At 39.2% G+C, this 25,042-nt stretch overlaps 2 protein-coding genes across 2 annotated transcripts; one reads left to right on the top strand and one right to left on the bottom strand.

Moving 5' to 3' along the window:
• Nucleotides 1–1,603: 1,603 nt before the first annotated feature.
• On the top strand, nucleotides 1,604–2,566 carry LOC109679424 (olfactory receptor 51I2-like). The gene has a single exon (XM_074066644.1). It carries the CDS (start codon nucleotides 1,604–1,606, stop codon nucleotides 2,564–2,566), a length of 963 nt encoding a protein of 320 aa, XP_073922745.1.
• An 11,981-nt stretch (nucleotides 2,567–14,547) lies between these two features.
• On the bottom strand, nucleotides 14,548–25,011 carry LOC109691360 (olfactory receptor 51E1). The gene is made up of 2 exons (XM_074066639.1): nucleotides 24,962–25,011; nucleotides 14,548–17,379 (listed from the first exon to the last, which is right to left on the bottom strand). Exon 2 carries the CDS (start codon nucleotides 17,340–17,342, stop codon nucleotides 16,389–16,391), a length of 954 nt encoding a protein of 317 aa, XP_073922740.1. The 5' UTR covers nucleotides 17,343–17,379; nucleotides 24,962–25,011; the 3' UTR covers nucleotides 14,548–16,388.
• Between the last annotated feature and the right edge of the window lie 31 nt (nucleotides 25,012–25,042).

The following is a 25,042-nucleotide window of genomic DNA, read 5'->3' as shown; positions in this document are numbered from 1 at the left end:
TCTTTGCATGTGGGAGAATCTAGTGGTCTTGAGAATTTCTGGAATGAGTCTGACATCTTTCCATTTTGACATCCTCTGCTGCTCAACAGTGTGCAAAATAACATACCTAAACATAATTTATATTTGCCTATTTGTTAGTATTTATTCCTAGGTACATAAATACTTTGCGATATATATTCTTTTTTCAAAAGTTTTCAGAAAAATATTTTATTATGTATTGGAAAAATTTTTGTTTTTCATTTTTACTTAGCTCCTCTGCAGGAAGAATTATTATGTTTATAATTCCACTGTTTATTCAACATGGTTTATGTTCTCTCTCACCACTTTTATTATAGCTTCAATTTAATTTTGTTTGTTCTCAACCCTATTCTCCATATTTTTAAGTATTTTGAGTAGCATGCCTTTTTATAATAAGGATTTATTTCATTTTACACTGGCTTTTATTATTTGTATTACTATTTTCTTTAAACTATCATTCTGATTTTCATTATCTCTATTATCAATTCATATACCCTCTAATATTACAGATTTTAATTTGGTTAATGACTCCTTTAATTTTTAAAAGTATTTAGAAAAGTTTCATGTAGACTTTTCTCCTGTTTTCTGTAATAACTCCTTACCTCAAAGAGTATTTTTACAGATCTTTAATTTGTTTTATTCATTTCAATTTTTTTAAAAATCACATCCATACAAATTCTGTGTTATAACTTGTTTTTACTCTTCATAATATGTTCAATCAGGAGTAGGTATTTGCTCAAAAACAATGGATAAGAGAGAAAGAAGCGAAGATAGCTGAGCTGAGCTCCTTTAAATCACTATGTAGTTTTAAAATCTACTAAAATATTCATAATCTTCTCCCATCCTCCCGTCCCCCTCCCCTGCAGAATTGGTCATCCTTGCCTTCTAAGTGACCTAACTATATTGCCAAGATTCGGCATAACTGTGGACTCCAGTGATCCCAGTAAAGTCCGCTTTAGCTCACGCACCGATATTTACAAATCTCTATTAAGAGAGATTTGAATAACTATTTTCCCTTATATGTTTTGTTGTTGTTTTGGGTATCTTTTTTTTTTTTTTTTTTTTGGTTTGGGTTTTGTTTTTTGATTGACCTACCTTTAGACTATTATTTTGGCTTGTTATTTTATTAACATGTTTATTGTTTGCTTCAGGATATAAAAGCTGAATCTAAGAAAAGAAAAATAAGGCCAAGCCCATGCTGATGACTCTTCAGGCTTTTCCAGTATATTTCCAATTATTACTTTAACATCACTGCTTCTTGTATAAAATAAGGGGTTACTCATTGGGCTTTATAGGATTTCCTTGTGTTTTTAAAGAGAGTAGTACTTTGTTTGATTATGAAGTGTTTCACACAATTGGAAGATACTTTTGTTGTCAGTAGGTTTAAGTCATAGTTATTTTTTTCTTCCTAGAATACCATTTTCCTTTGAAAGAAAATGTTTTTAAATCTGCTTCACATTCATTATATTTACTATTATGATTGATTGAGCCCACCTCACCAGATACCAGAGCTATTGTTTTCACCAATAATTCTTTGTTCCTTAGGTCTCTTCCCAGGTTGAAGAGGCCTCCTTTGTCTCCAAGGATGCTCTCTTTCCAATCCTATGTCAATATCTCCTTCTTCCAACCACCTGCCTTCCTCATGATTGGCATCCCAGGACTGGAGGCCATACATCGCTGGATCTCTGTCCCTTTCTCTGCCATGTATACTGTGGCACTCACTGGAAACTGTCTCATCATTCTGGCTGTGAAGAGGACCCCCCGCCTGCACCAGGCCATGTACTATTTCCTATCCATGCTGGCTCTCACTGACGTGGGCCTCACCTTGTCCACACTGCCCACCACCCTGACTGTGCTCTGGTTTGACCATCGGTTCATCAGCTTCAATACCTGCCTAGTCCAGATGTTCTTTCTGCATTCTTTCTCTGTGGTGGAGTCCTCAGTGCTCCTAGCCATGTCATTTGACCGTTTTGTGGCCATCTCCAATCCCTTGCACTATGCAGCCATTCTCACAAATAATGTCATCATCAGGATTGGCATAGGCATTGTGGCACGAGCCACTCTGTCCCTCTTCCCAGGCCCTTTCTTACTGAAACGACTCAACTTTTGCCCTGGTAAGATCCTCTTGTCCCATTCATTCTGTTTCCATGCTGATGTCATGAAACTGGCCTGTGCTGACATTACTGTCAACATCTTGTATGGGCTATATGTGGTTCTGTCCACAGTGGGTATAGACTCCTTGCTTATTGTACTGTCCTACACACTTATTCTTTATACAGTGATGGGACTGGCTTCTCCCAGAGAGCGCATCCGAGCCCTCAACACCTGTGTTTCTCATATTTTAGCTGTCCTGGTTTTCTACATCCCAGTCATAGGTGTGTCCATGATCCACCGTTTTGGGAAGCACTTGCCTCACATCGTACATGCTCTTGTTGCCTATGTGTACCTGGTGGTGCCTCCTGTGCTCAATCCCATCATCTACAGTGTCAAGTCCAAGCCCATCAGGAGGGCCATGATCAGGGTGTTTATAGGAAAAGGCCAGAGTTGATGATGCAGTGTGCTTGCAATGACTTGGAGCCCTGTGAAGAGGATGTAAACAGACAAGGAAGCAAACAAACAAAACTTCCAGGTGGCACAAGTCTTTTTCATGGCTTTGTTATGGGGATCTGGGAAGAGAGGTGTCACATTGGGATGAAAAGTCATTATTACTGTTATGATTTTTGTGGTGCTGGGGATCAAATCCAGGGCCTCTTACATGCTAGCATGAAGTTATCACTGAGGTATACTTCCAGCTCTGAAAAATTATTTTTGTTAGTTTATTATCTCACTTATTTCAAATGTATTTTTTCATGCCAGCTTTTTTTCTCCTGGCCCCATGTTTGATACCAGGAACACAAAGATGATTTCTATATTGCCTTGCCCTTCAAAAGTTCAAATTTCAGTATATATACAAAGTACATAGTGGGAAAATGTGTAATAAGTGGATTGTTAGAGGTATTGCATAGAGTGTTGGTGAAAGGCAAAGGAACAAGTTATTTACCTGCATACTGTTTTGCTTGCTTCTATGAGTAGATGGGAATAATAATAGCATTGAGCTAATAGTATTGTGAGGATCGTTACACATTCAATGATATATAATATGTAGCAAATGCCAATAAAGCTTTCCTATTCTTATTATTGTATTGATCCTTCATTCATTTATTAAGCAAATATTTTATTTGTGTTTATGTATGACTCTTAGGCCTCATAAATGAATAATATCCATTTTTTATTCACTTATTTACATGTTCATACATTGTTTGGGTCATTTCTCCCCCCTGCTCCCCACCCCCACACTCTTCCCCCACCCACTTCCAGGCAGAACCTGTTCTGCCCTTATCTCTAATTTTGCTGAAGAGAAGATGTAAGCATAATAAGGAAGACAAAGCGTTTTTGCTAGTTGCATTAAGGATAGCTATATAGAGAGATTCCTAGCATTGCTTCCATGTACAAATGTGTTACAACCCAAGTTGATTCATCTCTAACTGATCTTCACACTGGTTCCTGATCCCCTTCTCATGTTGACTTCGGTCACTTTAAGGTTTCTACATTAGTTCCTCTGGAGTGGAGACATCAAACACTTCATGTTTTGAGTTTACTACCTATCTCCATACCTCCTGTGTGTGCTCTCTGCTTGTCATGTGACCCAAGTCCAACCACATTGCTGTACTTGCCCTAAATCTAAAGTCCACATATAAGGGAGAACATACTATTTTTGGTCTTCTGAGTCTGGCTAACCTCACTCACAATGATGTTCTCCAGTTTCATCCATTTACTTAAGAATGATAAGATTTCATTCTTCTTCATGGCTGAGTAAAACTCCATTATGTATAAATACCACATTTTCTTGATCCATTCATCAGTAGTGGGGCATCTTGGTTATTTCCATAACTTGGCTATTGTGAATAGTGCTGCAATAAACATGGGTGTTCAAGTGGCTTTGGAGTAACCTGTGTTGCATTCCTTTGAGTATATTCCTAGGAGTGGGATTGCTGGATCATATGGCAGATATATGTTTAGATTTTTAAGAAGCCTCCAAATTTTTTTCCAGAGTAGTTGCACCAGCTTGCATTCCCACCAACAGTGGATTAGGGTTCCTTTTTCCTCACATCCTCACCAACACTTGTTGGTGGTGTTTTTGATGATAGCTATTCTAACAGGGGTGAGGTGGAATCTTAGTGTGGTTTTGATTTGCATTTCCTTTATGGCCAGAGATGGTGAGCATTTCTTCATGTGTTTTTTGGCCATTTGAATTTCTTCTTTTGAGAAAGTTCTGTTTAGTACAGTTGTTTGCCTTTGAGAATGTCATCGTCCATTGAAATAGAGAGCTATGAGTATGAAAGTAAAATAACAAGTTATAAGTTACTGATATGGAGTAAGGAGAGGGGGAGGAAGTAGGGACTCACACAAGTAGAACATTTTCAGTTTTGCCAAGGGAGTTGGATCCTGAAGGAATTTTCTCTGTATTCTAATGATGATGAAGTACAACCACTTCCATATCAAGGAGAGCTTTTTCATTTGTGTCTACAGACCTAGCAGTTGTTATGTTAGAGCTTAGTAGAGACTCCACACAACAACATGGTGTCTCAAATTGATAGCGTGGTTTTATCAGGTTGTAAAACTTCTTGTGCAAATAGATTGACCTGCTGGTGCTCATCTCTCTCTTGCTCTGGAGCCCACTCAAAGCTGGCAACCTACTAGGTTACCTAGTAAATGTGTCAAAGAATTATTCATAAGTATATTATGTGATATTTCTGAAATTCAAAGACTGACAAGTATTGAGGCTCTTTCTTGATGGTTCCAGGTATAAAGTTCAACAGCCAGTACTTACTTTGGAGAAGGTGTGCTGACAAGACAAAGGCCACTGCACATGTGAGAACTTCCCTAATGTGGAAGGCTGCTGAATTTTGGAGAATTAATCAAAACTATGTTTTATAAGAACATTTGCCATTTTCAATTTAACACCTTTGTCAGAGGCTTCATGTTCATATTCAGAGATGTTCTTCTGTTTTTGAAGCTCTTTTGGTACATAATTTTTTTTTTGTGACATACCTTTACTTCTTTCCCCTCTACTGAATCATTAAACTGTCACTAGTTCCAAGCAGTCTGACTTCAGGGTTGTCTAACTCTTCCTCCTTCCAGGAAATAGTTATGCTTTCTAAAAACGAAGTGAATAAGTGCAAATGGGCCACTGAATTACCAAAACTTGTTAAAACACTGTCTTAGGACAGTCTGGGCTAGAGAGTTTGGATTACTCTTATCACTAATCTATCTGAACTTTCCTTTCTCTTCACTGCTACCTCAACCCACCTCACTCTCTCATCAGATATTCTCACCACAGGGGTACTGTTGACCAGAGAGAAATTTCTCTATGACACAAAGCCTGTTGACCTTGGAGATTGGATGCATTTTCCTGGAGCAGAATAAAATAATAGTATCTTAGCCATAGAGAATTCCTGATGTAGTGCAACAGATCAGCCTAGCACAATAGCTAGGGTCCACATTGACACCTTTATTTCCAGAGTGCTGGAGGACTTGCCCTCCCCTTCCCCAAAAGAAAAACCAAGGAAAAGAAATGACAAAAGGCAGATGAAGCAGAGGAATAAAGAAACATAGGTATTGGATATCTCCAGCAGGCAATTTCACATCCTGCTTAGGGAAAGAAGACCAGAATGCTCTTTGAGAAGGGCTGAGAAACTCTGGCTTGGCTTCAAAGCAAGATATTTACATTAGTGCTCCAAAATAGTTATTAAGAAGGCCACTTGTGTAACTAGCATTCCAGAAAATATATGAATGCCTGAGCTTTGCAATGCCTAAGCATGGACCACATGTTTCTCCAGTGAATTGTTCGTCATTCATTAAAGTAACTGAATTTTAATATCTACTATGTATAAATCAGGGTTCTCCAGAGAAACAGACCTAACAAGAGAGAGTTTGAACTTTCAAGGAATTGGTTCATGCAATTGTGTAGACTGACACGTCTGAAATAAGCTGGGCAGGATAGAGACTCAAGAAAGAGCTGATGTTAAGGGCTGAAGTGTGAAGGTAATATGGAACAGAAGTCATTCTTCCTTGGAGGACCTCAGTCTTTTCACTCTTCTGAGTAGATGTGACCTACTTGTATTATAGAGGGTGATAGCCTTTATTCAAAGTCGACTGATATAAATTTAATCACATATAAAAAATTAGACTTCTGTTTGACTGAAAACTAGGTCTTTATCACTTAGTCAAGTTGACACACAAAATTAACCATTCTATGTAGCATGCTGTTACATGAGTGAAGCTTTTTTAATAAGAATCAAATTTAGGTGTGCCCACCATCTAAGCTACACTGGAGGCAGAGATTGGGAGGATGGCAGTTCCAGGCTAGCCTGGGCAAAAAGTTAGTGAGACTCCCATTTCAACAAATAAGTTGGACATCCTAGCTGCACGGGAGGATCATTCTCTGAGACCCCCAGTAAAAACAGGAGAGCCTTCCTGAAAACTAATGCAAAATAAAAGGGGCCTGATAGCATGGCTCAAGTGTTGGAGTATGACTTAAGTGGCAGAGCACCTGCCTAGCAAGTGTGAGGCCCTGAGTTTAAACCCTAGTACTGCAAAAACAAACAAAAAAAAGACATGAATTAATAGATAGAAGGAAAGAAAAATACTTGTGTTGTGTAGGAAAAAAAAGAACAAGGGAACAAGAAACCTTTGGGGAAGGAAATTCAGAGGAATAATATCAGAGAAAAGTGGAGAGGTAGGAAAGGAAAAATGAATTCTATTTCAGAAGCAGTGGATCTTAAAAACACCAAATGATAGAGTTCAAAAGCAGAGAATTGGGCTGGTGGAGTGGCTTAAGTGGCAGAAAGCATGCAAGCATGAGGCTCTGAGTTCAAATCCCAGTACCACCAAAAAAAAAAAAAAAGACAAAAGTAGATAATCAAATTTAAGGTCCTATGTCACAGATGAGGAAGTTGAGAAAGTGAGACTGGCTTCGCACAACCTCTGGCAAGCAGTGAAGTTTATTTAAAAGATTTTTTTAAGGATGAAGGAGGAGGCTAAATAAAAAAAAAAAAGATTTTTTAAAAGTAATTGGTGCCAAGTAGAATTGCGATTGAATCGTTCTACCAAACCAATTGACATTTAATTCCTGTAGATAGACATTTGGTTTCTATATGTGTTCCTGTGCATAAGTGGAGACCATTACATCTGCCTTGCAATGACGTGGCAGAGCTGAGGGGCAGTGTATTAAATTTATGCTGCACAAATGTGCCAAAAACATACGATGGAGAAAAGACAGCCTCTTCAACAAATGCTGCTGGGAAAAGTGGTCACCCATCTGCAAGAAACTGAAACTAGTTCCATGTCTATCACCCTCCACTAGTATCAACTCAAAATGGATCAAGGACCTAAATATCAGACCGGAAATGCTGAAGTTACTACAGGAAGGAACAGGAAACACTCTGGAACTAATAGGTATGAGCAAAGACTTCCTCAATAGAACCCCAGCAGCCCAGCAACTAAGAGAAAGGATGAATAATGGGCCTTCATAAAATTAAAAGCTTCTGCACAACAAAAGAAATGGCCTCTAAACTAAAAAGACCACCCACAGAGTGGGAGAAAATATTTGCCAGCTATACATCAGACAAGGGACTGATAACCAGAACATACAGGGAACTTAAGAAACTAAACTCTCCCAAAATCAATGAACCAATTAAGAAATGGGCAACTGAACTAAACAGAACTTTTTCAAAAGAAGAAATTCAAATGGCCAAAAAACACATGAAGAAATGCTCACCATCTCTGGCCATAAAGGAAATGCAAATCAAAACCACACTAAGATTCCACTTCACCCCTGTTAGAATAGCCATCATCAAAAACACCAACAACAAGTGTTGGTGAGGATGTGGGGAAAAAGGAACCCTAATCCACTGTTGGTGGGAATGCAAGCTGGTGCAACCACTCTGGAAAAAAATTTGGAGACTTCTTAAAAATCTAAACATAGACCTGCCATATGATCCAGCAATCCCATTCCTGGGGATATAGCCAAAGGAACGCAACACAGGTTACTCCAGAGGCACCTGCACACCCATGTTTATTGAGCCACTGTTCACAGTAGCCAATTTATGGAAACAACCAAGATCCCCCACTACTCATGAATGGATCAAGAAAATATGGTACTTGTACACAATGGAATTTTACTCAGCCACGAAGAAAAATGAAATTTTATCATCTGCAGGTAAATGGATGGAAATGGAGAACATCATTCTGAGCAAGGTCAGCCAGGCTCAGAAGACCAAAAATTGTATGTTCTCCCTCATATGCGGACTTTAGATCCAGGGCTAATGCAGTAATGTGGTTGGACTTGGATCAGATGACAAGGGGAGAGCACATACGGGAGGTATAGGAATAGGTAGAAAACCCAAAACATGAAAACTTTGATGTCCCCACTCCAGAGGAACTAATACAGAAACCTTAAAACAGCAGGTTACCATGAGCAGAGGATCAGGACCCAACGTAAAGATCAGTTAGAGTCGAGTCAACATGGGTCGTAACACATGGGTACACAAAAGCAATAGTAAGAATCTCTCTGTATAACTATCCTTAACTCAACTAGCAAAAATGCTTTGTCTTCCTTATTATGCTTATGTCTTTTCTTCAACAAAATCAGTGATAAGGGCAGAACAGGACCTGCCTAGAACAGAGGTGGGGAGGGGAGGATGGGGGAGAGGGGGCAGTGGGGAGATATGACCCAAACAATATATGCACATGTGAATAAATGAACAAAAAATAAAAAAGAGGTGATGAGATTAGATCCTAATAAAAAAAATTTATGATGCAGTTGTAGCCTGTGGAAGGACTTCAGGAGACAGTAACACAGTTGAATTCATTGTTCATCAGAACTTTACTGAATTACTAATATGTGCCATATATACCCAGCATAATAGAATGACATTATTTCATGGCTGAATACACAAACATCTTTTCTAAATCTCTACATTTAAAAAAAGAGAAGTTAATGATGTCAGTTTCATGATGTGTGTTAGTGTTGCTTCAGTGATTACAAGATGTAGAGAAAAATGCCTAGAGTCTCTTCAGTTGAAGTCATCTCAAATATTTCAGTTCCACAGCCTTAAAATGAGTCCATTCAAGGGTCAGTATGGACCTGCAGGCACATAGAAAATTATCACAAAATTCCATGGAGCGAGGCTGTACTACTTTAATGTGGTAACTTAGGATGATTAAAATGACTGAAACAGATTAAGAAATCTGTAGGGAGGCTCAGGGGAGAGAAGGAGAGATAGTAAATATTGAGGGCAAAGACAACAGCCAAGCAACTTCCTCAAGAAACTGTAAAAGAAATGATGAGATCAGGATCAACTGGGAATGAAAGCACACACTTAACATACATTGGGAAGAGAAAATTAATCAATGAGAACATATCCATCTATCAGCCTGAACCCTATGCAAATCATGTGATAGCAAGCTGTAAGAACACATTTATGTGTGAATGTCCCCATCAGATATCTTGAAATTCCTTGTTAACTTGGTTAAAAAGCCATTGTTCAGAAATTTAACCAAATCCTTTTGGGAAATTTCTTCTGTGTGTAATCACCTATAAATCAAATGTGTCAAATTCAGACCAAATGTGTAATATATGACTTCCTGGAATAGGGCCTCATTTGCTCTCCTCTTCTAAACCATCTACCTATCCTAGTATCTGGAACCAGAACAAAACTATATTTTACTTCCTTTTCCTTCATGTGTTTATAGACTTGCTTATTCATGCTATTATTTGTTCATTAAAATAAGCAAATATTTACTGAGAATTTACTCTGTACCAGACACTGCCCTATGAAAGAATTATGTGTTTAACAATCAAAGCCATATGGCTATTTTATTCATGGATCTTTCATTCTCATAAGAAAGATAGAAAATCACCAGGGAAAGAAGTAACCATAAAAATTTAAAACCAATTGAGTGGTATAGATAAAACAAAAAAAAATGTGATGGGGGATAATGGATGGAGTGTGTGGCTTAGGGCATTTATTGGTGATGATCATCCAAATGGATCTCTGAATAAAATCTAAAAGAATAAGTAGCCAGTCATGTGAAAAGCAATAGAAGAGTACAGAAAGCACAGAAACCCCAAACTGAAGATCTTGGCCTATTGAAGAAACTGAAATAATTTCATTAAGGCTGAAGAATCCTGAGCAAGAGATAGTTCAGAGTGCAGTAAGAGTGGACAGGCAGGAAGGTGCTACATCACAGGAGTGTGTGGGTCACATCACAAGCATTTTAACAGACTGCACAAAGGAACTACTAAAGAATTTTAAAAGAGAAATAACAGAATCAAGTCACTCCCCTGAACTGTTATAGCAACTCTAAAGTAAGAATAGCAATCCCTCAACATTTCAGAATAACTGTGAGGATCAAATGAATCTATGTGGTAAAAGACTGAGAAATACAAAATGTTAGACACCATAATAATAACAACAAAAATTGTATTTGTGGCTCTTTGCACTGCAGACATTTTTCACATACTTTGCTCCTTGAATTATCCACAAGAAAAAGTACGGAATTTGTAATCAGACATACGTGAATTCAAGCTCCAAGACCATAAAATATGAGCCACTCACCAGAGGTCAGCAACTGCAGCTCTTGACACTCACTTTCCTTATCTGTACAATGAAAGGGGAAACATGGCCTTGTGTAAAGTCTCTCTTGATTCTGAGTGTGAAGAAATTCACCCAAAATGCTAAAGCTTTAATTATGGAATTTATTACTCATCAAAAGTGTGAGGCAAGATACACAGATTGCCAGAAGAATAATTAACTTCAGAAAGTTCAAAACCATTGGAGGAAGATACACAGCAACTTCTCACTTTCTCAGACTCATTTTAGGGCTGCATGAAGCCTCACACTCCCTTGCTTCTGTCTGCCTTGTCTTTATCTCTTCTCAAAGAAGCATGCTCCATTTCCCTCAAGGCACATGAAAATTTCACATCCTCAATTTGGACAAAGAGTAGACACTGCCTAGGTCCTATGGACTCTGGTTAATATTTCCTAGCAGACAGGTTATCATTCTACTGGCTCAGACCAGGAGTAATGCTTAGAGAGAAACTTTTGCAAGGTAATATTATGGAGCTGGATATAACTCTAAGGACCAGTGCTCTAGCAGAGGAAAGGGTCCAGATTGTTAAAAAGAAAGTTATGATTTCCATGGTGAAATGAGAAAATATAGGCAAATACACTAGCATACTAGCTGGAATGTAACAGAGTAGTGATCTTGGGAACACTTTTATTGTTATCATTGTGATTTTATACATATCAGTAAGTGGTAGAACCAACTATGAAATTTGATATTTAGACTTTTGATATTCAACAGTAGTTCTTTCCTGTCTTCCTGTCAGTGTCGGTCCAGATATAAGATTTCCCATCACTCTGAAGCTCTCAGCTGCCACTGAGGATGCTCCCTTCCCTTCATGCTGTCAGCTTATTTGTACAATAAAAATATTTAATAACCACCAACAACAGGTGTTGGCGAGGATGCGGGGAAAAAGGAACCCTCTTACACTGTTGGTGGGAATGTAGACTAGTACAACCACTCTGGAAAAAAATTTGGAGGCTACTTAAAAAGCTGGACATCGATCTACCATTTGATCCAGCAATACCACTCTTGGGGATATACCCAAAAGACTGTTACTCCAGAGGCACCTGCACATCCATGTTTATTGCGGCACTATTCACAATAGCCAAGTTATGGAAACAGCCAAGATGCCCCAGCACTGACGAATGGATTAAGAAAATGTGGTATCTATACACAATGGAATTTTATGCAGCCATGAAGAAGAACGAAATGTTATCATTTGCTGGTAAATGGATGGAATTGGAGAACATCATTCTGAGTGAGGTTAGCCTGGCTCAAAAGACCAAAAATCGTATGTTCTCCCTCGTATGTGGACATTAGATCAAAGGCAAACACAACAAGGGGATTGGACTATGAGCACATGATAAAAGCGAGAGCACACAAGGGAGGGGTTAGGAAGGTAAGACACCTAAAAAACTAGCTAGCATTTGTTGCCCTTAATGCAGAGAAACTAAAGCAGATACCTTAAAGCAACTGAGGCCAATAGGAAAAGGGGACCAGGAACTAGAGAAAAGGTTAGATCAAAAAGAATTAACCTAGAAGGTAACACCCACGCACAGGAAATCAATGTGAGTCAATGCCCTGTATAGCTATCCTTATCTCAACCAGCAAAACCCCTTGTTCCTTCCTATTATTGCTTATACTCTCTCTACAACAAAATTAGAGATAAGGGCAAAATAGTTTCTGCTGGGTATTGAGGGGGGGAGCGGGAGGGGGTGGAGTGGGTGGTAAGGGAGGGGGTGGGGGCAGGGGGGAGAAATGAACCAAGCCTTGTATGCACATATGAATAATAAAAGAAAAATGAAAAAAAAAAAAAAGAATTTAAAAAAATGCAAAAAAGTCCAGCACCAAATCTGTTAAAGTCCTAACATCTGGCATCAAATAAAAATTCATGAAGCATATAATGAAAGGAAGAAAATGCGATTAAAAAAAATATATATTCAATATACTTAAAATATATTTAATGACTTTTATGTATCAGGTACAAAACAAACTTAGCAAATTATGTGCAACACGGTGCAAATTGATCACCTGCTTTTCTGGCTTAAAGAGGAACATCAGCACTTGACATTTGACTATTTTGTAGCCTTCACTACACCCTTTCACAATGCAGCTGTCCTCAAAAATAATGTCATCATCAGGATTAGCATGGGCATTGTGTCTCAAGCCACTCTGTCTCTCTTTCCAGTCCCCTGCTTGCTGAAATGACTCAGTTTTTGCCCTGGTAAGATCCTCTTGTCCCACTCATTCTGTTTCCATGCTGATGTCATGAAACTGGCCTGTGCTAACATTATTGTCAACATCTTGTATGGGCTGTATGTGGCTCTGTTCACAGTGGGTATAGACTCCTTGCTTATTGTCCTGTCTTTATTCTTCATACAGAGAGCGTATCTGAGCCCTCAATACCTGTGTCTCTCACATCTTAGTTGTCTTGGTTTTCTACATCCTAGTCACAGGTGTGTCCATGGTCCATTCTTTTGGGAGACACTTGCCCAACACCGTACATGCTCTTATTGCCTATGTGTACCTGGTGGTGCCTCCTGTGCTCAATTCCATCATCTACAGTGTCAAGTCCAAGCCCATCAGGGAAGGCATGCACAGGATACTGAGGAGGAAAAGCAAAGGCTGATGATACTTGAAATATAATATGGTCTAGATTAAATAAAAGAGACCACTAAATTCTCATGAAAACCTGTTAGGCTTAGCAGGCACTGAAAGTCCCTAGTCTATGCTAAGACAGTGGGAAGATGGTCAGGCTTATTTCTGTCATAAATTTATGTTCATGGATTTATTTCATAAAGAAGCAGTGATAGGGATTAAAGATTGATAAATACATCAAGCATGTTCCTTTATCTCCAGAATCTCATAATCTTATGCCAGGAAAAAGCATGCAAACACAAGTAGCCATGACCAAAATAGACTAGTAAGTGCTATAATTAATGTCTATGGTAGAGACTGTTAGGACATGAAAAATCAGTAGTTGACAGAACTTGTCTGGAAAGATTGGGAAATGTTCATGCAAGTATGAATCATTTTTATTTCACCTTGAAAAACATATACAGTTTTTCTAGGCCAAGTAGATATTAAATAAGAAAATTCTAGAAAAATGGAATAAACTGAAAAGAAGGCTCCATATTTTGAAGAAGTAAATATGTTCTTGGAAAAGCTTGCATTCCTGCACTTCTTGATAATGCAGGTTTGTTCAGAACATATGTAATTTCCCAATCAAATATCCTAAAAGAAGCAACAGCTCCCCTTCATCCCAGTTCTACTCCAGACACTTCCAGGGAGCCACAGTGAGTGGTCATGAAGTAACACACCAGAAATCTGGTCTAGAGGTTAGTAAATTCCTCTAAAAAGTTTGCCACCATTTTTGATATCTACAACTTAACTGGTTGAGAAACATGAGAAAAGAGGTGGGGGTCATAATGGTGGTAGTGTGTATATTTATGTTCACAGAAGTTTAAGCCATTCAGGATCAAAGCCATGATCTCTATCCTGGAAATATTTACTACCACAGACTTGTAATCCTTTCTAAAATCTAGGACAATGACTGCATCCCTAGATAAAATTTTAAATGTGCCTGTTTATTATCCATATATGTATAGCCCCAAAAGGATTCCAAATATGAAACAGACACATATTACCATATGTCCATGCAGAAGCATGCATACAGATGCATATTAAAATCTGGAGGGATAAAATAAAAAATGCTAACAATTTTTAAACTCTTTTAAGTTGATATCTTTATTGGAGATTTTCATTATATTTTATTTCTTTTACATTTTCAGAGTATCTGAGATTTTTGTAATCATATATTACTTTCCTAATAAGAAAAATCATTGTCTTTTCTCTCTCTTTCTGTACATCTCAATCCCAATGTCAGGACACTTCTTGGCAATGGGCTGATTGTCCATACAGTTCAAAGTGACTAATGCCTGCATTAACCACAGTTTATCCTCCTCTTTATTTTGACCACTACTCACCTGGGCCTAGCCAATTCCACAATGCACATGATTCTCATTTTCTGTAGTATAGTCCAAGAAGTTGAATATGCTGTCTCTATGCCCTCTCTCTGGCTATCTCTCTCTATGCCATGTCCTCCCTGCTGGTTGCCTGCCTCTCATACTTTCCTGCCTACTTTGGATCTGACTAGGACTTTCTCTGCCGGTGGTGATCTCAATCCTTGACCAGTCTATTCGTACTGCACTCCTATAGTGCCACTTCACTCCTGAAAGTGCTGTTCCTGGCTTGCAGAACTCCTGGGATAGGGGTGAGGCAGGGTCACATCTATGCTAAGTACAGCTGACAGGGATGTATAGTCTATATGACCCTCTCCTGTGGTTACACAGTCATCATTGTTACAGTTTTCTCCTGCAGGACAGCTCAAAACCCTGGGAATGTATGGTATCTACACCTATGCTTTCCTCACCTTCTATGGACCCATTCTTCCCTTAGCCTTAATTCTTAGTGAGTCACAAAGGCTACTAACCCTACTCAGTCTTATGGTCCCTCTCACTCTTGACTCTGTGGTCTGTGGTAACAAGTCTTGCCTTTGTTCCACAGATGTTCTCTATAGCTTCTTTTCCTAAAGTGTTGCTCAGTATCCCAGGGACTCCATCACTAATCACACTGTTTCTGAAATAAACCACTATTTGGTAACTTCCCAAACACACTCCTGCTTCCGCTCCACAGGTAATGGTGGTAGTTGGATCAAGACAATGAGCTCAACAGCATTAAAGTCATGAGTTCTAGTGATAAGAAATTCCTCAATTCAACATAGTTGAGTGGAGAGACAGGATTAAAGACCTTGTCTAGAAAATGGAGGAATCTTAAAATACCTAACTCACTATCCTACTGGTCTAACAGCCCTTCCATACAATATAGAATTGAACATGAAATCTTACTTTTTATTGTTGAATTTATATGATCCTCTGCAATTCACTGGTCCCCATGAAACATCAGTTTCTCTATTGGTGCAATGAACATTCTAAAAATATTTCTGCCTACACCAAAAAGTTGATAAAAAAATTAAATAGGGAAAGGTTTTCCACAGGCTGTGAAAACTCTCATAACAGTGTTTCATCATTCATTAATGTAGACAAATGTAGACTTTTCAAGGTTTTTCTTTTAATCTTCCCCTTAAGGCCTGGAACCCAGAAGAAAAGCAAATACTTCTTTTCTGTGGAGGTGGTTTCGAAAAAGGAAATCCAAGTATAACTTCTTTTCTTAGAAACAAAGTCATTGAGAATTATGGAAAGTCATAGTTTAAAGCCAGATTGTCTAGTTTTATTGTATTCTTGTGCATATTTTCCATTCACCTTGCTTTAACCCTTTGGTAAATGTTCTTCAGCTGCGTTGCCCTTTTCTAAGAATGCTGTGGACCATCAGTGGAAGCAATTTATATTTTGACTGGATGGTAAAATGGGAAGTACTAATGCTCCAAGCATAAGTACCTCAGGGTCTCAGTAATCCTAACGATTAAAAAAAAGGAGAAAATAATATTGAAAAATTATGATTGAAGTTTTGGTGCTGCCATTTTTTCCACATGGAACTTCCCCAGCCAGTTTCATCTTTGAAGGATCTGAGTTATGTTTTTGTTAAGAAAGATTTGTTTTCTTAATACTGTCTTCCAAAGTGTTGATATTAAAATCTTAATTGCATGACTTTAAATGGAAAAGAAGTTTGATGTCTCATTCCTAGGGATCTGAAGTATATGTGGTCACGTGGAAAAGGCGGAGGATGCGCTGCCGGATCTCCTTTGTCTTCACTCCATAGACAATGGGGTTGAGCACAGGAGGAACCAGCAAATAGATGTTGGCCATAATGACAGGCAAGAGAGAGTCACGTCGCTTACTAAAACGGTGCACCATTGACAATCCAATGAAAGGCACATAGAATATGAAAACAGCACACACGTGAGAAACACAAGTGCTAAATGCCTTTGCCTGGGCTTCACGTGTCAAGCCCAACACAGTTTTAAGGATAAGCAGGTATGAGAAAGAAATGAGAAGTGAGTCCAGGCCAATGGCAGAGATGATGACAATGAGGCCATAGATGACATTGACGCGGATATCAGCACAGGCTAGCTTCATGACATCTTGGTGTAGGCAATAAGAATGAGAAAGGATATTGGAGTGGCAGAAGGGCAGTCGTTTGATGAAGACAGGTAGAGGTGCCATTAATGCAGCACCCCGTACCACAGCAGCCATGCCAATCTTGGCAACACGAGGCAACGTAAGCACAGTGGCATGGCGTAGAGGGTGGCAGATGGCCACATAGCGATCAAAAGCCATGGCCAACAGCACGGTGGACTCCATGCCAGATAAGGAATGGATGGCAAACATCTGTACCAGACAAGCATCAAACTGGATGGTAGTGGAATTGAACCAGAAGATGGCCATCATTTTAGGCATGGATGAGGTGGAAATGAGGATGTCAAGGCCAGAAAGCATACAAAGAAAAATGTACATGGGCTCATGTAGGCTGTGCTCTGTTCGCACAATGTAGATGATCATCAAGTTACCTAGCACAGCAATTAGGTAGAGTGAGCACAATGGGAAAGCCAACCAGAACTGAGCATCTTCCAAGCCTGGGAGGCCTATTAGGATGAAATATGTGGCACTGGATTCATTGCCATTGGGGCCCACCATACTGAAGGAGCTGAGCTGTGACCAGTGCAGGTAGAGGCTGGAAAACAAAAATAAGCCATTGTCAGATCCTTCAGAATTCCAGTACTGTACCTCCGTTTATCCCAATGTCTTATTCTCTAACCCAAATGCTTATCCATACTGTCACCCAATTCTAAATTCAATCTAACAGTAAGTCAAGTATCAGATGCAAATTTACTCAGGCCTATATACTAATCCCACCACCATAGTCAATTTTCATATAAGGAAAATATAAGACAAAATTCTAATAATCTAAATATTTAGTTCTCAAAGAAAAACAATTCAATGAGTATACGTGGTCTTATATGATAAAAATAAACCCATCACTTCCTCTACTATTCTACATTTATACTCCTCTATGCTTAATAGTGAGTACAAATCTAATCATTTCATTAGACTATCTTAAGATGAATGAAACAGTACTAGCAGTACTAGTACTAACACAGATTAGTATTGAAACCTAACCTCATCAATAATGTAATGATCTCCCCAATTCTTGCATGAACCCTACCTTTAACTTAATATGTAATAACCATTTCAATCTAAATCTAAAATTAACAAATTAACACCTATTTAATTATGATAAATCCCATTCCAATAAACCTATCACTAACTCCATTCTGAACTCTAACTCTACATTTCAATCTTGCCAAAGTGTCCAGAATTTTACCCTTCTTCAGACTACTCAATTTATATCAGAAAAAGAATGACAACTACAATGGATGTCATTGATGTCCCACCCAGATCCCATTTACAAAGCCAAAATATCTATTTCCCTTAGCATGGTACTGTATGCTAAGGGCTCACAATTCCCCCTTTCTTTAGGAAATTGCCCTTGGTCAAATGGGAAGCACCTCTCTCAGAGGATCCACTATACTTTCATGATGCATATCTAGAGGCTGATGACTGCCTGGCATAAGGGTACAAAAGTTACCCAACTTGCCTTCAGAAGTAGTGATGCTGGTAATTTGGATATGCCAGAGAAGCCATAAATGCTTCTTTTTCGTGAAAAGGTGAAAGTTTACCATAATTATGTGTGTAGGAAAAGACAGGATATATGGGATTCAGTTTCAGGTATGTACTAGGGTCTCAACATATCCCCACAGATAAAAGGGGGGCTGCTATATGTCATTTGAATAAGAATCTCCCTCTCAGGCTCTGCTTCTAGGAGATCCAGCCAGCCTAAGAAAGTAGAACTGACACAATTAGAATACTAACCCTGAAATGATAGAAGAACTGGAGGAACAGTCAATTCTATAGGAAAGTTCAAGCTGAATCTGACTATAAAAGTTACATATATATAATATTGTTGATGTTGGAAGTATCAGTTCTGGTTATCTCAGATTACATCAGACTCCATTAAAAGAGTTAACTAACTTCCTCCCTCCCTTCCTTTCTCTAATGAGAAAATATTCATGTACCCTTACCCTATATTAAATTGTTAGATCAAGCACCTTGTAGCTTTCAAATATATTTACACATACACCATATATGTCTCTTGATATCCACAGGGAATTGGTTTCAAAATCCCTCACAGATGTAAAAATCTAGATGCTAAAGTCCCCTATATAAAATGTCCTGGTATTTGCATGTAACTAAAGCATGTCCTACTGTATACCTTAAATCATATATAGATTACTTATAATACTTAACACAATGTAAATTCTATCTAAATAATTGCTAAACAATACAGCATAACAACTGTTACACCAACACTCTGATGCAGTTTGTGCTTCAGAGCTTGTCAAAGAAACAGGCTGAGGCTGGCCTCCAGCAGAACCACAGCCTTGCTTAGCTTTCTTCTCTGCTCTGCCTTGTTTCCTCATATTTCTCATGGGAGCACTTCCTCAATACAGTCATCCCTCTTTACCATGATTTCACTTCCATGATTTCAATCACCTATTGATTTCAATCAACTAAGTTCTGAAAATATTACATGGAAAATTCCATAAATAAACAGTTTACAAACTTTAAATTGTATGCTCTTCAGAGTAAAATGATAAAATGTTATACCATCCTTCTCTGTCTGACCTGGGATGTGAGTCATCCTTTTACCTAGTATATCCACACTGTTACTATTAGCTTCTCAGTCACCCAGTAGCCTTCTTGGTTATCAGATCCACTGCCATTGTAGCAGTGTGATTATGTTCAAGTAACCCTTATTTTATTTAATAATGGCCCCAAAGCACAATAGGTTTTTTTCCATCATATTTGGTTGAGTCCATGGATATCGAACCCATGGGTACAGAGGGATGACTCTTTGTGTGTGTATGTGTGTGTGTGTGTGTGTGTGTGTGTGCATGTGCGTGTGCGTGTGCGTGTGTGTGTGTCTTAAGCTTGGTCCCTCAGAGCTGAGGTAGGATCTTCCTACACAGGTTATCAGAAAGCAACTGAGGGTTAGGCAGAGCTCATGACCAGCATCCATAGGGCCTCGACCATTTTCAGACGTAGGACAAATCGAATAAGCTTTGTTTCACTACTAGACTGTCATTCAGAGGTTCCCACAAACAGACACAGAGTTCGGTGGAAGAACACAGAGAGCATGAACTTTAGAACAAAAGGCAATAGAGTTTGATTCAATCCATTGTAGAGAGAAGACTTAAGACAAAGAAAACATTTTTTAACCTAGAGCTTCAGGCAAAGAGGACAAGGTAATCAATGCCCCCTCCATCTTCTGTAGCTTCTTTGTAATAACTGTGAGCAACTCCTTCCTTCTTAAAACCTCTTCCTTTCTAGTTTGCTTCTCCCCATTTCTCTAGTCATTCATTTCTGGACTCCTTTCTGAATATTCACCCTCCTCTGCTTGACTCTTAAATGATACACTTAAATCATACACTTAAATGATAATGTTCTCCAAAATTTTCTCTCATCCCCTTCAGTAAGTCCATTTTTCAATGTATGAACTTTTTTGTTTTGCGATTCTGGGGTTTGAACTCAGGGTGTCATGCTTGCTAGGAAGGTGCTCTACCACTGAGCCACTCCACCAGCCCTTCATGTATAGTCTTGATTCACAACTGTACTGAATGATCTCTTTTGTGATCCATAGTCATGATTCTAAGGTCTTCCTAAACTGTTCCACCTGATTGTCTCTCAAACACACCAAACTCTTCCTGTCCAAAAAATAATACCAGAACCAGTAGTAAACAGCTATTAGGACAATGAACTTTGAAATCAATCCTGCATTTAAATCCCAGTCATGAGCTGTGTGATCTGGGCGAATCATTTTATCTTTCTAAGCTTCAGTTTCCTGTCTTTAAAATGATAACAGTCCCTGGTCAAGGGCTCAAGGTGAGGATGAAATGAGATGATGAATACAAAACATCTAATACAATACCTCACACATAGTAAGTACAAAAATTAAAACTGCTATTATTAATCACTTTTCTCCAATATTTCTAAAAATATAAGCTCATCCTGACTACCATGTCTCTAGTGTAACCCTCCTCCTCAACACAATCCCAGAAATCTGTTCCACTGCCTGTTGTTTTAAAAGTAATCCCAAGAACTCCAAATGGATTCTAGAGTAAAGACTGAGATTCTTATGACAAGGTTAAAGGTCTCTCTTTCAGCATCTGACCTAGGTCTCTCCTCACCACTGCTCAACATGGCTCTTATGCACCAGCCACATTGAGAAACAGGCCACTGCACAAATATAAAACTGATCCACATGACTGTGTGTCTTTTGTCTTTCTTATTTCTCATCCCTCTGTCAAGAAAAATTCCTTCCAGAGCTCCCTCCTTGACTACTCACACTCATTTTTCACGTTCTGGCTTACTTTCTGTCTTCTCCTATGCTACTCTCCTAAGCTTCTTTCCCCAGGGTGTAATTAAATGTTTCCTTCTCTCTGTTCCCAAATAACTTTATTTAGGGCTTCTTTTATGCATTTTCCTTCCTGATAATGATAAATATTTATTTTTCCCCGAGTTATGAACTCCTTAATGCCAGCGACTCTACTATATTTAGTAATTAGTGTGAAGTTAATGTTTGTTGAAGATGAGATGAGTTTTATAAATGGAAGAATCTCTTGATGAGCATCTAACGGGGATAACACAGCCAAGGGGTAGGTAGGACTGTCAGGTGTCTCAACTGTAGAGACTTTTGAGAGGGAGGAAAGAATGTTTGCAACATCAGTGTAGGATGTTCTTAAATTCACATAAAGAATCTTTAGGGTCAAACAGAAGACCCTTTCTTACCAGAGGGCCTGAGAGGCTATACAGAAAACACAGCAGCTACACTGTCTTGACTGTAATAAATGCAAGCAGGGCCTGCAGCACAATTTGTGCCTGACAACAGAAGTGACCTAGAATTCCTCACCAGGAGTCACCAGAGGGCCAGATATCCATGCCATCCAGAAATTCCCATGACCAGACACAAGAGAGCAGACAGATCCAAGGATAAAAATGTGCTACATTAAGAGACATATTGGGAAAGAACAGTGGATTGGCATTTTCAGTCCTGTTGCTTCTCAGGGCAGAGTGATGTGATGAGCCCTGAATCCTGGGGTTGAGAATATAAGTCTTGGCTCTAAACAATACAGAGAATAATAATAACCCGACAGTGCTGCTGTGCGATTATATAAGATAAGCATATCAAAATTGCACATAGCAGTTTTGTTCCATAAAAATGGAGAACAAAGTCTGTAGAAGTGTATGAAATTTCCAAATTTTTAATTTCCCCCATTTATCATCTCTATCACCACTCAACTGCTACACACGTATACTCATTCTATGCACACATTCATACACAGAAAACACTCAATCTTTGACAATGGGAAAGTAAGCAGCTACTTCTGGAGATAAAAATATCATCTCAGCCTCAGACGACTACAGCGGAGAAAACTGAAGGAATGGAGAGGGAACCAGGCAAAGAGCTCAAGCATCACCCTTCAGACTCTGCCTAGCCTGAAGTGTCCCAATCCCCTACCGCCCACCACCAAGAGGCAGCAGAGATTAAAAAAAAAAATTCCCCAGGGTCAGCTAATCAGAGCATCTGTTAGTAATTAGAACTAGTTGCACCTCACTCGAGATGGTTTAGAGCTTGGGAGGAAGCTGAAACTAACTCACTCTATTTTGATAATAAAACACAATGAAGGAAAAATAAACTAAGAAAGTATTTTTTTTCTTTTTTCTTATTTTTTTTAGAAAGCTCTGTGCTTGAAATTTTCTTTAAAAAGTCAAACTATCTTAAAAAGTCCCAGGAGTGTTTCTTAGAGAACTGTGAAGGACATCTTAGCCCTTTCTCGGGAATGGGGGAGCAGAAGCCCTTAGCTACACAGAGAGGAAACCCACTTCGAGGCTCTTCGTCCTCTTCCTCCCTTCTTCCTGGCCTTCAGGACTCTGCCCTATGTTGTGAACTCAATCCCATCACCAGTCCATCTCACACTCTTCCCGGAACCAAATCCATTCCTTCTCATGGACCCATGGAAAAGCAGATAAAGAGAAATACTGAAGGTTATTCACCCTCTCCTCTTACCCAAGAGAACAACAAAGAAACCCATAACCCTCATTTGTTGTTTTTTTGATATTAACAGAGATTGTTGAGTGACTATAAAATGCCAGACATTGTACAGTACCAAGTGCATAAATATTATCACTACGAGATGAAGTTCTGTGCATCCCCTGTATATTATAGATGAGAAAAGCTAAGGCTCCAAGAGGTGAACTAACATCCCAAGGGCTTATCAGTTGATTAGTAAACAGAAACAACCTTATCTACTCCAAGGCCTGTACACTTATTGGAAATGTTGCCCACTTTTTTTAAGATGGCCAACATGATATGGAAAGATAAGAGTGCGATTTCTAATCCCCAGAAAGCAGAGTGAAGGTCACACCCTACCCTGCTCACCCAATTCAGACTAGTCCCCTAAAATCACCCCCAAGCAGAATTCCTAGGGTTCAGGTCCCTACCCTCCACTGCCTGAGAATGACTAAAATGTTCTATAGACCTGTAAAACTTTACCTACTTATCTGTGTCCTGTGGAACTAGTCGGTGTATGCCTGCCTATAGGCAAATGTGGGGCAGGAAGAAGATCTGATGTGGGCCTTTGATCAGTACATTCATTTTTTCAACAATTATTGAGTGGCTGATTCCTGTGTGCCCAACTCTGCACTAAGTACTGGAGATAAAGGTGCACCATAAACAAGGCATAGCTCTAGCCCTCCAGGGAAAGGGAGAGATTGACACATAGTCATCCTAATACACTGTGATAAGTGCTAGTACAAGGGTAAGCATCAGCCACTTGGATGCAAAGATAACAATATCTCATCAGAATTTTTAAGCTCAAAGGACTTCCTTGAAGAGATCACATTGAATTATACCTTATGGTACCAATTGCAATTCACCAGAAGTTCAGGGGATGCAGAGATAACAGCATTGAATTAGTGTTCAGAGTGTCAAAACCAGAGATCAAACAGTGGATAAAAAGGATGGAATCACTATGCTGCTCACACACCAGGACAACAAAGCTGAACAAAGAAATAGGCAAAGAAATTTCTAATAAAGACAAGTGCACTATAGATAAGAAGGAGTGACAGAATAGAGAAAGATGAGGTTGAAGCAGGGATCCAAGAAAGTCTAAAGAGGTGACATATGAGCTGAGAGCTGTATGGTGAGAAAGTGCCATTCTAAGATCTGGGGAAAGAGAATTTCAGGCATGGGAGACCACAAAATATTAAGGTATTAAAGCAAGAATGAGTTTGAATGTTCTTGGAACAGAAAGAAGATCAAGGAGGCCAGAACACTGAGAGAACAGGAGAACTTAAGAGTATGTCAGGAGAGGCCAGGGTCCAGGTCATGTGGCAGTGATCTGTAGAACACATCCAGGAGCTTTGACTTAACTCTGAATGACTTAGAGAAATTTAAGCAACAGACCTGATCTAATTTTTTTTGAATGTGCACTCTGACAAAGGGGAAGATGGAAAGCAAGAGAGAACATACTGTGTTTGAAAAGCTGCATGAGCTTTAGTGTTTCTAGGGTAAAGAGCACACAGCAGGGGAGGTTTAGTATGGATAGTAAGCCACATTTTAAATGTGTTGAAGATGGGACCCTGATTATAATCACAATCTGAACCAGGACTGGAGCCTCAGAAAGATTGCTAAATTCCTTCCTCAGCTACCTCCTGACTCCTCATGCAGAATATAGAATGAGCCTGACCCAGCTCAGAGCCCCCAACACAGCTCTAGCTGTAGTCTGACATCCAATCACAAACTGAGTTCCAACCACACCAACAACTGGCCCTGTTCACATGTTGAAACCCAATCCAACCCCAACCCAACCCCAATATAAATCCAACCTAATCTGTTCTCTGTCACCATTCACATTCGTTTATGTCCCCAAATGGGTAACTCAGTAAACAGGTCATTAAAAATTATCCTTAGGCAACATTTAGCACCTGCACACTTCCCTTCATCACACAAACTTATAATTTACTGAGACTGAGCACCCTTTGAACAGGAGGGCTTCCTCTGAATCCCCTATCTTCATCCCTGTAGATCTATTTCTTCATAGCCTGTTTTCTCATTCTCTGGGAAGGTGCAATAGGAGATCCCTAGCTACAAGTAACCAACAAACCATATACAGTCCCTGGTCTCCTGCACTCACCTCAGCTGTCCTGAAGGTTAACGTGTGCCCTTCTTTCCAGCACTCTTCCTGAATAGGTCTGGCAGGCTAGGCTGCACAGAA

Source organism: Castor canadensis, chromosome 1 (genome assembly GCF_047511655.1).
Source record: "Castor canadensis chromosome 1, mCasCan1.hap1v2, whole genome shotgun sequence".
Taxonomy (NCBI): domain Eukaryota; kingdom Metazoa; phylum Chordata; class Mammalia; order Rodentia; family Castoridae; genus Castor; species Castor canadensis.
The sequence above is the reverse complement of the archived record's forward strand: the minus strand, read 5'-3'. Positions and strand labels throughout refer to the sequence as shown.

Coding starts and splice junctions, on each gene's coding strand:
- LOC109679424 (XM_074066644.1), top strand. CDS start 1,604: ATGCTCTCTTTCCAATCCTATGTCAATATCTCCTTCTTCCAACCACCT.
- LOC109691360 (XM_074066639.1), bottom strand. CDS start 17,342: ATGGTGGGCCCCAATGGCAATGAATCCAGTGCCACATATTTCATCCTA.